The 14,846-nt window shown below is 45.3% G+C and overlaps 1 protein-coding gene across 3 annotated transcripts in view; it reads left to right on the top strand.

Moving 5' to 3' along the window:
* The window catches only part of LOC110490613 (ubiquitin-conjugating enzyme E2 H), a 32,590-nt gene continuing 17,744 nt past the window's right edge, over nucleotides 1-14,846 (top strand). Inside the window, exon 1 of one of the 3 annotated variants that reach the window (XM_036945094.2) lies at nucleotides 1-417. In XM_036945094.2, the coding sequence (XP_036800989.1) occupies nucleotides 365-417 (53 nt within the window). In that variant the 5' untranslated portion in view covers nucleotides 1-364. The remainder of the gene's footprint in view (nucleotides 418-14,846) is intronic. The other 2 variants (XM_036945095.2, XM_090200963.1) reach the window with 2 other exon arrangements.

The following is a 14,846-nucleotide window of genomic DNA, read 5'->3' as shown; positions in this document are numbered from 1 at the left end:
TTTATTTTCATATTAAAATCTCAGTCTATGGTCAAAATAATAGCTTAGCTATATGGCAGCTTGTCCATCAAACATTTTTACGTTGATAAGTCTAAAGACTACTAACACAATTTTGCCATTTATGTTGACGTTTTTTGTCTCGTGTATATGACGCAGTCGGCGGAGGGATAGCAGAAGCTTCAGGACAGTGAGAGCTCAGCAGCGAGAGAGAAGGGGTATACGTTGCTGCAGATAGAGTAGAGGACGTGGAAATATTTCGTTATACGCATTTGCGACGAAAGCAAATGTAAACTTTGGGATAATACAGCTAGACGTTTGAGCTGCCATCACTTTACGACTTGGTGTTCAACAGTGGAATATAAAAATGTCGTCTCCAAGTCCGGGTAAAAGGCGAATGGATACTGACGTGGTGAAACTGTATCCTTTCAGAACATAAACAACAGAATTCAAGCTAGCTGCTAACGTTCTACACTATTTAGCTAGCGATATTTTTTCTGTGATTTTCCATCTTTCTACAGATGGCTAGTAATGACAGCTGCTTGAAATGCATAGTTTGTGTAATACATTAATAGCATTGATTATTGCTCACGTTTAATGGCAATAACGTTAACTATGTATATTAAAAAAAGTGTATTCTAATGCTAGCTAACGTTACAGTAGATAACTTGGCTTAGGTAGCTAGCTAACGTTACCTTGATGAATTACATGCCACAGTTAGCTATGATGTCTAGCTAACGTTAGCTAATTAACCAGACTAGGCACATAGAATGTGTTGCCAAGTTTGTTGTTAATTACCTGCTAGTTAGCTTTAGCTGTCTTGTTTTAAAACCATTTAACATGTTGAAACGTTAATTTGTTTGTTTTTCAAACCAGCCAAAGTTCAGTATTTTTGACGTGGTTACAGTAGCTAATAAACCCATATAAAAAAAATGTTGTCCTGCTAGCTAGCTATCGTTACACAAAAGGACATCCTGTTGTTTTGCTCGAGTTGACCTAGCTACCTTAACTTACCTAGTGGAAGATGCAATTTCAACTTCACGATTTTTATATATTGTATATATTATGAACCGAAATGACGAACATTAAGATTCAAGCCCACGCCTGCGGTCATGAAGGCTATTCGCAAAAGTACTTTTTTATCCCATTTTCAGGTTGACTTATCACGTTTGTTTACATAACGCTACGACACGAAAACGGCTTTATTTCGACCATCACTGAGTCTCCTGAGTCTCGACGACAAACTTAACGCGAGGGCTCGCTCGAAGAGATTTGGTCGTCTTCGAAGTATAGCTAGCTATTTTGTTCTTTTCCATTAAACTATGAATTACTTTTATCTATCACGAAAATACCAATCTGTTTATTTGATTAGCTGTTAGGTAGGCAGACATATTGGATTTGTATCTATCATAACATGGCTGCATTGCGGAATAGAATAGTTTGCAGAAAATGTTATTCTCTTATTTCGATAACCACTAAAGAACCATTGGCTAGAGAACTACAGCTTAACCATCTAGGTTTGTGGGGCTTCATGGACCTGTGCTGTGCGCTGTCAGATTCTTTACTTTTGCATTCAACAATAGCTCGAGAGTTCCCATTTTGTTATAGATCCCTTTCTGCCTCTATACATCTACAAAGAAATGAACAAAGGCAACAGGACTCCCATTTACAAAACTGTTTTTTAAGTTAATTGTCTTTGTATATGCTTAAATGCAGTGCAAAGTTATTGAAAAATATTCTAGGCCTATTGAAGTTCCCTGCGAGATTCAGGAGGGGGAGAACAAGTTTTGTTTTTGTCCCCAGTGTGCCCTGCAGTGGAGTTTAATGATTGGGTCGGTCTGTTACTACCCGGAAACCAGTTGAGGGTGGGACTAGGAACAGCTGATTGAGTGACCTCAGTTCTTGTTCAAATATGGGGTAGGAGGAGGGGGTTGGAGAAAACCACAAACAAGACTAAGCCCTTCCTCCACTGAGAGTCACAAAAGCAAGTGCTGCAGGGAAAAAGTTGTTGAACAAAGGCAGTTTTTTTCCTTGTTTTGAGTAGGGTAAAAATGCTTCTTTGTCAGTACTTGCTGCTGAACCTTTTGTAGCTCCAGTTAAGCTTTTAGCCTACTTTTGCCTTTTTATTTTATCATTGGGTGTAGTTGCCGGAGTTAAATGTGGAGAGTGGTCACTTCTATCGCTAGGCCTACTTTGCTGTTTTCAAACCAAATCGTCAGAGTTCCATAGTTTTGAGTCATGCTGAATTCTGCCTGCCTGCTACTCACTGGCTTATTTATTGTGCCGTCCTCCCTAAGGCATTTGTATAAGTGCTCCTTGCTAGCAACTGCATTTGTGTGTGGGGCATATGTTCAAGAAAAAATGCTATTTGTGTGCATGTATGGCACGCTTGTGTGCACCTCCATCTACGCTTGAGTTGTCCTTGTTTGTGTATTAGCAGGGTTGGGGTCAGGGACACTGTGCAGCTGTTTTGTGTGGAGTGTGTCCCTGCAGTAGGCAGCACAGCACAGTCTTCTCTCTGTGCTCCAGATCACCACAGCCTCCCCCATGTAACCAAAACCTGAAACTAACACCGGTTTTGGAGAGGGACTTCTCATGGGGCTGACTGACGCCGAGAACGAACCACGCTTAATTTGTTGCGGCACAAGAGAGCGTAAAAATCTGGAGCAAGCTCAATAGGGACTTCATGTCAGAATGACCTGGCCGTGTAGCATAGGGTTTGAAACTCTTCCTAAGTCAGAAAACAAAATGGGGATCTGCCTGTGTCGTTGGCACCTACCTCCATAACATGGAATAGGTCAGGTCTGTCCTTCAGATTGAATGAAATAGTCCCAGTACAGGTATGGAATGTCTTGTTACACTTCCTGCTGCTGTAGGTGCACTCCCTCTTCTGTCTACATCTCTTCTGTTTCTCTCTTTCCCTCTTTCAGTCTCCCTCTTGATCACTCACACCACATCAAAGCTTGCTGTCTGAGTGGCAATGGATCTTGCATCAGTAATCCCTGCAACATGAAATACCTGTAATCTACTACATAAATCCACTACTATCTACTTTTATCAAATTCAATCAAATTTATTTTATATAGCCCTTCGTACATCAGCTGATATCTCAAAGTGCTGTACGGAAACCCAGCCTAAAACCCCAAACAGCAAGCAATGCAGGTGAAGAAGCACGGTGGCTAGGAAAAACTCCCTAGAAAGGCCAAAACCTAGGAAGAAACCTAGAGAGGAACCAGGCTATGTGGGGTGGCCAGTCCTCTTCTGGCTGTGCCGGGTGGAGATTATAACAAAACATGGTCAAGATGTTCAAATGTTCATAAATGACCAGCATGGTCGAATAATAATAAGGCAGAATAGTTGAAACTGGAGCAGCAGCACAGTCAGGTGGACTGGGGACAGCAAGGAGTCATCATGTCAGGTATTCCTGGGGCATGGTCCTAGGGCTCAGGTCCTCCGAGAGAGAGAGAGAAAGAAAGAGAGAATTAGAGAGAGCATATGTGGGATGGCCAGTCCTCTTCTGGCTGTGCCGGGTGGAGATTATAACAGAACATGGCCAAGATGTTCAAATGTTCATAAATGATCAGCATGGTTGAATAATAATAAGGCAGAACAGTTGAAACTGGAGCAGCAGCACAGCCAGGTGGACTGGGGACAGCAAGGAGTCATCATGTCAGGTAGTCCTGGGGCATGGTCCTAGGGCTCAGGTCCTCCGAGAGAGAGAAAGAGAGAAGGAGAGAATTAGAGAACGCACACTTAGATTCACACAGGACACCGAATAGGACAGGAGAAGTACTCCAGATATAACAAACTGACCCTAGCCCCCCGACACATAAACTACTGCAGCATAAATACTGGAGGCTGAGACAGGAGGGGTCAGGAGACACTGTGGCCCACTCCGAGGACACCCCCGGACAGGGCCAAACAGGAAGGATATAACCCCACCCACTTTTATGTAGGACTGTTATAGCTAAGTTACACTGACTGCTTGAATATTTCCAGTTAATTGGTGACATACTGTACTGGTTGACCGGTATTTTTCATTCTCAGCATCTCGTGTAGTGGGAATAAGCCTAACCCTGTGTCCTCACTCCTCTTTCACCCGCTTGGTCAGTACTTCACTGGATAGGCATCTTTTCAACATGTAGGCTTTGCATTGATCTGTGAAGGTGCACTTGTGTAGGAAGTGGTGCTCGTGAGGACCTGAGAGAGTCTCATTATTCTGTAATTTACCCTGGCTGTTGAACTGGAAGCCCCCAGGACTTCACAACCAACTGAGTACAATGGACTATTATCTATATCACTGTCGCTATACGGAATGACTACAAACTGGTTTAAAAGACTTGGAGAGAGTTGAACAACATTTCCTCTTGTTCTTAAACACATGGCCAAAATTGTGAGCCATTGTTGGCTATTTCAGCTGTTAGCAGGAACATTTTTATATTTGAAGGTAGACACCGGTGTTGAGAATAAGGTGTAGCCTACACTTAGCCTAGTATTTCAAAGGTACAGTAGGCCTAACCCTAAGCACTGAAAGGATAGAGCTGCTGCTTTCAAGTTGCGGGACTCTAACCCGGAAGCATACAAGAAATCCTGCTATAACCTGCGACAAACCATCAAACAGGCAAAGCGTCAATAAAGGGCTAAGGTTGAATCATACTACACCGGCTCAGACGCTCGTCTTTTGTGGCAGGGCCTGCAAACTATTACAGACTACAAAGGGAAGCACAGCCGTGAGCTGCCCAGTGACACGAGCCTACCAGACGAGCTAAATCACTTCTTTGCTCGCTTCGAGGCAAGCTACGCTGACGCATGCATGATAGCATCAGCTGTTCCGGACAACTTTGTGATCACGTTCTCGGTAGCCGACGTGAGTAAGACTTTTTAAACAGGTCAACATACACAAGGCTGCGGGGCCGGACGGATTACCAGGATGTGTGCTCCGGGCATGTGCTGACCAACTAGCAGGTGTCTTCACTGACATTTTTCATCATGTCCCTGATTTGAGTCTGTAATAACATGTTTCAAGCAGACCACCATAGTCGCTGTGACCAATAACACAAAGGCAACCTGCCTAAATGACTACAGACCCATAGCACTCATGTCCGTAGCCATGAAGTGCTTTGAAAGGTTGGTAATGGCTCACATCAACACCATTATCCCAGAAACCCTAGACCGACTCCAATTTGCATACCGCCCAAACAGATCCACAGATGATGCCATTTCTATTGCACTCCACACTGCCCTTTCTCACCTGGACAAAAGGAACACCTATGTGAGAATGCTGTTCATTGACTACAGCTCAGCGTTCAACACTATAGTGCCCTCAAAGCTCATCACTAAGCTAAGGTTCCTGGGACTAAACACCTCCCTCTGCAACTGGATCCTGGACTTCCTGACGGGCTGCCCCCAGGTGGTGAGGGTAGGTAGCAACACATCTGCCACGCTGATCCTCAACACTGGAGCTCCACAGGGGTGCGTGCTCAGTCCCCTCCTGTACTCCCTGTTCACCCACGACTGCATGGCCAGGCACGACTCCAACGCCATCATTAAGTTTGCAAACGACACAACAGAGGTAGGCCTGATCACCGACAACGACGAGACAGCCTAGAGGGAGGAGGTCAGAGACCTGGCCCGGTGGTGCCTGAATAACAACCTATCCCTCAACGTAACCAAGACTAAGGAGTTGATTGTGGACTACAGGAAAGGGAGGACCGAGCACGCCCCCATTCTCATTGACAGGGCTGTAGTGGAGCAGGTTGAGAGCTTCAAGTTCCTTGGTGTCCACAACAACCAACTAGAATGGTCCAAACACACCAAGACAGTAGTGAAGAGGGCACGACAAAGCCTATTCCCCCTCAGGAAACTAAAAAGATTTGGCATGGGTCCTGAGATCCTGAAAAGGTTCTACAGCTGCAACATCGAGAGCAACCTGACTGGTTGCATCACTGCCTGGTACGGCAATTGCTCGGCCTCTGACTGCAAGGCACTACAGAGGGTAGCGCGTACGGCCCAGTACATCGCTGGGGCTAAGCTGCCTGCCATCCAGGACCTCTACACCAGGCGGTGTCAGAGGAAGGCCCTAAAAATTGTCAGACCCCAGCCACCCCAGTCATAGACTGTTCTCTCTACTACCGCATGACAAGGCAGCTTAGCTTCTCAACAGTTTTTACCCCCAAGCCATAAGACTCCTGAACAGGTAATCAAATGGCTACCCGGACTATTTACAGTGTGTGACCCCCCCCCCCCCCCCCCTCTCTTTTTACACTGCTGCTACTCTGTTTATCATATATGCATAGTCACTTTAACTATACATTCATGTACATACTACATTGGCTAACCGGGCTATCTGCATTGTGTCCCGCCACCCACCAACCCCTCTCTTACGCTACTGCTACTCTTTGTTCATTATATATGCATAGTATGTACATGTAGATATGGTTAGTGACTATCTCAATCAGCCTGACTAACCGGTGTCTGTATGTAGCCTCGCTACTTTTATTGCCTCGCTACTGTATACAGCCTGTCTTTTTACTGTTGTTTTATTTCTTTATTTACCTAACACCTTTTTTTGCACTATTGGTTATAGCCTGTAAGTAAGCATTTCACTGTAAGGTTGTTGTATTCAGGGCACGTGACAAATAAACTTTGATTTGAAGTTGTACTCGCAGTCCCAACAAGGGAAGGACTTTTCTGAAGGTGCCCTTAAACATGTAGGAAACTTCTTCCGTACGTCATTTGTTCTGATGTTGTGCATGTTGTGTTTTACTGAGTCAGTGACACATTTTCCTCTCTTGAGAGTTAATCAGGACATGGATTTTTTATTATTATGGATATTCATAACCAGACATTGTTGTTTAAGGTTAAACCTCTCTCAGGCTGGGCTGGATAGGGCCTGAATCGCCAACTGAAAGACCATAATAAGTGATTGGATAGCGGTTCTCTGAAGCATGTCGGATAGCCAGTGAATCTTCAGGGAGGCTGTGCTATGGGAGCCTGGGGCTGTGTTTTCACATGCTTCGCTGGCCTGAGTTATCTGTCATCATTCCTGGAGTCGCCTGCCTCAAGGTCCGTCACTCAACTCGGCATCTTTTTGTGCGTGGGGGAAGGGGTCCATTGGGTGAGGTGGTCTGTGTGCATGTGTTACATTGTGTCTTTGCTGAAGTGACACCCCAGAAGTGAGGGAGAGAAGGGTTGGCCTGGCAGGAACGCTTCCCTTCTTGTTAGACTGTGTGTGTGTCCCATTCCACCGCACACACATCCCAAGCAATGAGTCAATCAGGCAGTCACTGAGTGGAATACCAATCCTGGGCTTTAGCTGTCCCGGGTTTGGCCCCGTTGTGCCCCCTTGTCTGACATCCGGCCCTCATCAGCACTCCTTTGTCTGCCCTTACAGGAACCGTGTGACCCCCGCCCCTCCCTCTGCTGCTGTGTCAGTCCATGTGATGCCACATTGAACAGGTGCACTGCCCCTTTGTTACAGGCCTGCACTAACTAGATTGCTGGCACACTGTAGGGAAGGAGCCAGTGGTTTTGTGTGATGACAGACAAGGAGAAAAGGCTCCTGTTGAATCAGTGGGGACAATGAGAAAGGCCTAATGGGTATAATAGTATGTCATATTTACCCTGCTGTATTATTACATTTGTGATGCTGTTTCACACTTTCAAACATTAGACCCACGCAGCCTACCGTCTTGTTTTCGCATTGGTCAATGTTTGTAACGGTCTTCGTTACGATTCGTAAATCTGTTTCGGGGTTCTATAGCAGGGGCCCAGACTTGAGTGACGGGCTGTGTTTTCCAGGGTCTTGGATCAGGGCTTCTGTGACAGTGGGAGATTTGAGGCCCTCTGTAATCCCACAGCGCTAACTGTAAAGGCTTCCTGCACGCATGGCTGAGTCGTCTCAGAAGAACAGATGGACTCAAGTTCCTGTCTTTGTCTCCCAACATTTGTTGCTGCTGCTGCTGCTGTTGCGTGTACATGGCTTGTCCTGTCCAACGGTTTGAAACACCTGTGTTACATGTTAATCATTTTCTGGAATAGCAATGTTACCTTATTACAGCCTGCACCATAGCCCATCAGCTGGTTAAATAGAAGTCGAATGAGAGTGAAGTTAATGTGAACAGTAATCAATCCTATCAACACTCCACTTCCCTGGACTGTATCGGGTGATGGGGATCTCTCTCTGTGGCTCTCCCTGGATCAGCTTACTAAAAGCAGCCCCTGTCGTGTGTGTTTTTGTGCAATGATTAATTTCACTCCCTTTCCAGCCCCCCGACAGTAGGCTGCTGCTAGCTACAGCCGTATCCACCCCACAACAAGCTGCGAAAGACGTCTTCTCTCTGTCCACGTCTCCTTTATTCTTAGCTACAGTGAGCAGCACTCTTTAAGCAATCGCCTGGCGTTTTGTTTTTCTCAGCCCTCTCCATTCAAAGTAATGCAATCACAAGCCTGCCTGCTTATGGATGGATGCCTGGTTTGGTTGTTTGATCGTACGTGGCACAATGCTCTGTAAATAGATAGTTGATCTAGTGAGGGGGAGTGCGGTGTGGAGTGCTCACTCAGGGAGGGAGTCATTATTCCTGTTGTGGGGGGGATTTCACACGAGAGAGGAGACAAAGAGAGAGAGCTAGGCCCTGGAAAGTGTCTGTACCGTAGTGTAGCTCACTGATCTAGCTAGCTCTCTCTGTTCCCAGACATGATCCTGTGCTGAGGTAAACATGTTATGTTGTTGCAGAAGGTAGGTCCCTAAATGGCAGGTAATCCAAAGAAAGAAGGCTAGTAGATTGTTGCAGATAGAAATGACATGAGCTGACATGATTCCTTATTCTTCATGTCAAAGTGGCATGTTTGTTCTATCGTAACATATTTCTATCTGAATGTTCCACAACGCTGTCCGTGCCCCAGGACTGTTCTGTTACTGTTAGTCAGTGTTGTTTCTGGGTCACACAGGTTTAGCCTTTAGTGGTTTTGTAATGTAGCTCTGTCACAGGTAGCCCCACCCCAAGGGGTATATGGTAGCACCAGGGACAGGGAGGTACTATCAAGGCCTCTATCACCAGGCTGGGCATGTCTCTCTAGGCCTGGCTGCTAGAGAGCGCCTGGGAAAAGCTGGATCAATTGGTCTAGCAGTCTCAAATCATATACGCTATAATTTCATCCAATAAAATCTGATGTATCACAATTCTATATCACGATTCAATACTGCAATTTAGTGATTTGATGTTCCAAACACATTGCTTACCATAGTAGGCTATCTCTGCTGCAGAGGTTCAAGAGAGAACCATGAGATTTTTCATTACCAATATATGTATATTGCTGTAAACATGTTGCCAGTTGGGCCTCTGGAGCAAAAGTAGGGGGATCCACTTCTCCTTAATTACTCAATGTTGTTTTTTTAACCATATCCAGACGTGTGACCTGTCCAAAGTACAGTCTGTGACCATTTAGCATAGTAGAGTCTGTGACCAGTACATATCCAGCACGTGCCATAGTAGAGTCTGTGACCAGTACATCTCCAGCACGTGCCATAGTAGAGTCTGTGACCAGTACATCTCCAGCAAGTGCCATAGTAGAGTCTGTGACCAGTACATCTCCAGCACGTATCATAGTAGAGTCAGTGACCAGTACATCTCCAGCACGTATCATAGTAGAGTCTGTGACCAGTACATCTCCAGCACGTACCATAGTAGAGTGTGTGACCAGTACGTGACCAGTACATCTCCAGCACGTACCATAGTAGAGTCGGTGACCAGTACATTTTCAGCACGTAGCATGGCAGCGTTCTACTGCTTGTACTCCACTTCACTCCCCATGCCTCAGTGGGGAAATGCAGTTGGTTATAGATGAGATTTAAATAGAATTGGAATGCCTGAGGCTAGATGACAAGTTAGTAAGATTGCTGTGTATTGTACAGTTAGTCTCAGGGCACAGAATTAAATAGACCATATTATGTTTCTCCGTCCCAGTGTCTTGAAGATGAGCTCTGTGATATCCACTTCTTTTGAGATGCAAGGACCAGTGGAAGTAGGGAAATCAGTCCCTTAAATGTTGTTGAGCTTAACTTGTTGACCTCTGTAGGTTACTATTGCTAGAGAAAGATGAATGGGCCTATATGTTACTGTAGGTCGCCATATTCAATTCACATCAAAGCTGAGGAAGGAAGTTCACTGCCAGCCTTGGTTGAAAACGTATCCAGGTATACACTACTGTTCAAAAGTTGGGTCACTTAGAAAATTCCTTGTTTTTTAAAGAAAAGAATTTTTTTGTTGCCCATTTAAAATAACATCAAATTATTTCTAAATACAATGTATAGACATTGTTAATGTTGTTAAAACTGAAGATCTTGTACAACGCTGTGTACTACTCCCTTCACAGAACATTGCATCCCAGAGTCGCCTCTTCACTGTTGAGGCTGATGTTTTGCGGGTACTATTTAATGAAGCTGCCAGTTGAGGACTTGAGGCATCTCTTTCTCAAACTAGACACTAAATGTACTTGTCCTCTTTCTCAGTTGTGCACCGGGGCCTCCCACTCCTTTCTATTCTGGTTAGAGCCAGTTTGCGCTGCTCTGTGAAGGGAGTAGTACACAGTGTTGTACCAGATCTTCAGTTTCTTGGCAATTTCTCTCATAGACTAGCCTTAATTTCCCAGAGCAAGAATAGACTGATGAGTCTCAGAAGAAAGTTCTTTGTTTCTGGCCATTTTGAGCCTGTAATTGAACCCACAAATGCTGATGCTCCAGATACTCAACTAGTCTTAAGATGGCCAGTATTATTGCTTCTTTAATCAGAATAAGTTTTCAGCTGTGCTAACATAATTGCAGAAGGGTTTTCTGATGATCAATTAGCCTTTTTAAAATGAACTTGGATTAGCTAACACAACTTGCCATTGGAACACAGGCGTGATGGTTGCTGATAATGGTCCTCTGTACGCCTATGTAGCTATTTCATAAAAAGTCAGCAGTTTCTAGCTACAATAGTCATTTACACCATTAACAATGTCTACACTGTATTTCTGATCAATTTGATGTTATTTTAATGGACAAAACATTTTGCTTTTCAAAAACAAGGACATTTCTAAGTAACCCCAAACTTTTGAACAGTAGTGTATATTTGGGATTTGTACAAGAAAAATCAACGTGTGCCTGACCATCTGGTCATGTAAAACCCCCGGTACTGTAGAAAATAGTATCTGTGGAGAGATGCCGTCATACCCTGTCCTTCAGATGAATAGACATGTTTCTCCTCAGTCGTTCCAGTTTTATTTGACTCCGGTGTTGGTTTTAGACGGGTTCCTTTTGGATCAGATTTTGCTGCTCCTTTTCAATACTGAATTGGGAAGAAATGGAGAACAACTAAGTGGCAACTTGGTTTATTCTAGGCCAAAAGCTATACGATCATCCAAGTTACAATTTAGGCTTGGGGTTACTGAATGGGTGGTGGGAAGCCCTAGACTGTGTCCCAAATCTCACTCTATTCCCTACATAGTGCACTACTTTAACACAAGCCCCATGGGATGCAGCCCTAGTCTCTTAGACTGGAGTTGTCCTGTACAACAGGGCTCCAGTTGAGAAGCCCCAGAGCAGTGTTGGAGGAGTGTTGGGACAGTGAGTAAAAGTCGACACAAAACCCTTCCCTGAGGCGAGGGCAGGAAAGGGAAGTGGGAACAGCTGGTGGAAGGCTGCAGCAGTCCCACCCCACCTGCATTCACTTATCACTGCAGACCAGGGAGTGGAGGAGGGAGGACGACAACACCTAGCACTTCAATGATAGGGCCTTTTCACAGCCTGATTTCCATGTTTGTTACATTGACATTGCTTAGGCTAATTGCTTTGCTGCTTTAAAAGGAAAAGCCCAATCGCCTGTCTCAGTAACTGGTCTTTAACTTTCACGTTTTTTGAGATTCATTCAAGACCGCCTGTCTTTTTAAATGTATTTTATTTTACCTTTATTTAACCAGGTAGGCTAGTAGAGAACACCTTTATTTAACCAGGTAGGCTAGTTGAGAACACCTTTATTTAACCAGGTAGGCTAGTTGAGAACAAGTTCTTATTTGTAACTGCGACCTGGCCAAGATAAAGCAAAGCAGTTTGACACATACAACAACAGAGTTACACATGGATAAGGGAGGTCAGGCAATAAATAGGCCATGGTGGCGAAGTAATTACAATATAGAAATTAAACACTGGAATGGTAGATGTGCAGAAGATGAATGTGCAAGTAGAGATACTGGGGTGCAAAGGAGCAAGATGGATAAAGAAATACAGTATGGGGAGGAGGTCGTTGAATGGGCTATGTACAGGTGCAGTGAGCTGTGAGGGAGATGTGAGTCTCCAGTTTCAGTGATTTTTGCAGTTCATTCCAGTCATTGGCAGCAGAGAACTGGAAGGAAAGGCGGCCAAATGAAGAATTGGCTTTGGGGGTGACCAGTGAGATATACCTGCTGGAGCATGTGCTACGGCTGGGTGCTGCTATGGTGACCAGTGAGCTGAGATAAGGCGGGGCTTTACCTAGCAGAGACTTGTAGATGACCTGGAGCCAGTGGGTCTCTAAGTGTTGATGACAGTAAAATGGCTAACTTGGTGGCTCCTCAGGAGTTTGGCTATGCTACCACCCTTGAAACCAGTGAAGGCGCTAGCTAAATGCTATATACTCCAGAGGCTGCTAGCTCTGTGAACCCAGCTCTGTCAGTGCAGGCTAATGCTTGGCTAACTCTCCAGCGAACAGCTGCAGCCGTGTCCGTGATTCAATAAGGAGTTAATGAGCAATAAGGGGGGATAAAGTGATAGATCAGGGCGGGGGGAGAGAGGAGCAGGTCAGTGGAGTTTCCTGGCGGTGTACTATGGGGAGTTTTAGTTTGGTGGCGAGCAGATTTAATCACGCTCGGAGCGGCCCTACTTTTCCTCGTGCTGCCGTGGCCTCGGTCGAGGACTGTTGCCATGCTACACTGGCAGCCTGTTTTGTGTTCCTAGACTCAGTGTAGTGAGGTCACTCACTAATCCTGCTTGGCATTGGCACATGGCAACACTTTCTTTCGCTCTCTATAATGCCCTATGTCAGAGAGTGGACCCGTCATGTGAGAAAGGACAGCATTGTTGCTGGCTCAGCACTCTGTGTCCAAATATTGGCGGTGCTTTTTTGAACTTGCGTCTTTCTCTAGTTCTTTCTCAGTCTTCCTCCTCACCCTTAAGGACTACTTTGTTTCCTGCCTTTCATCTGCAAGGCCTTTGATTGCACATGGGGCCCAGAGAGAGAGAGGGTGTGTGTACGTGCCTGTGTTCAGAAGCACTATTCACCACTGAACGTTGGTGGAAGGTGGCGGTGCACATCTGAGAAGGGCATCTGAGTTCACCCTTTCAAGTAGTCATTTGCTCTATCCTGCCTATGGTGCAAGATGGGGAAGGGTTTTCTGTTTTGGGTCTATTCTCTTGGTCCTTTAAGCCAGGCAAACTCAATCAAGCACAAATAATGTAGGTAATCCATGTAGGCCGGTAATCAGGGGGGAATTAATGAGCTGACCATGGCATGGGTAGTTCGTAAATATTTGTCCCGCCGTACAAGGCCGGTGTAAAAGGGTGTTCCAAATGGCACCCTATTCCCTACATAGTGCACTACTTTTCACCAGAGCTCTACTGGGGCCCTATTCCCTACATAGTGCACTATTTTTCACCAGAGCCCTATTCCCTACATAGTGTACTACCCTTCACCAGAGCCCTACTGGAGCCCTGGCATTAATGGAGGGAGGTGTATGTATGCTGCCTGCCAGCCCTTGGCCTCTGCTCTGCTCTCTCAGCACCTTTATGGTTCATCATCCTCTACTCACTCACACAGTGACATCACTGTAGCCATCGGCCCTGCAGTGTGCTGTGATGTCATTTGGATTTGTTATGATCACCAGATCTGCTGTGAGGCTAGGTCAGCATTCACCAGGCTGCGCTCTCGCTCTCTCGCTCTCAAATCTTGGCTCTGCAAGAATTTGGAAGTGGGCCTGATACGCTCCACAGATAGAATGGGACAGCCATCTTTCTTTTGTCTGTTTGTGTTGGTGGGAGTTCGATCAGGAGATGTTTTTGTCTGGTCTGCATTCCTCTTGAAGAGAGCTGACTTCACTTCACCTCAGTGTTCAGCCAATGTCGTGTCAGGTCTCTGAATAACTTCCCCATTCCTTTGCTTTCTAAAGTGGGAAAATGTTTGAGTGGTTACACCACATTACAGCACATAGCCATTTATGATAATTATCGTGTTTGTTTTCAGTCTTTTTGCTCTGGGGATATTTTTAGTCCGGGTGGGTCAGAGAGGGACGGTAGTATTGGTCAGAATGGCCTGAGGGGCTAGGTCCTTAGGCAAGACGTGATGTCTAGACCAGACCAAACCAGTGTTGGTGAGTGTCCAAACAGAATACAGTAAAAAACATGTCTGTTGTCTCACAGGGAAGCCGATTGATTGGGCCCCTGAGGTATTAGATTATGTGTGTGCGTAACGGGATATTGACCTAATGGCCCTCTCCAGATTATGACTAAATCTATACATATCCCAGGTGGGGGGGATGAAAGGAAGGAGAGGGTGAGTTAGGGACTGCTTCTACTGTGTCATCATAATGACATATGTCAAACTGGAGTTAGTGTAAGTTTGTATGATATTGTTAGCAAATTGCGGTAGGGCTTGAGAGGCAAGGTAAACCTGCTTATCTCATCTCCCTCTGTTTTAGTAGCTGTCAGGCTGGATAGCCAACTGTCTTCTGCTACATCTTCTCACATCGTCCGTCAGTCAGTGTAACAGTTGGAGATTAGGAAGGTTAGTAGCCCAACACCCTCTTAACACCTGAGCTGCCCTCACATCACTGTGTGTGTG

This window comes from Oncorhynchus mykiss, chromosome 15 (genome assembly GCF_057628025.1).
Source record: "Oncorhynchus mykiss isolate SJ-2025 chromosome 15, ASM5762802v1, whole genome shotgun sequence".
NCBI lineage: Eukaryota > Metazoa > Chordata > Actinopteri > Salmoniformes > Salmonidae > Oncorhynchus > Oncorhynchus mykiss.
The sequence above is the reverse complement of the archived record's forward strand: the minus strand, read 5'-3'. Positions and strand labels throughout refer to the sequence as shown.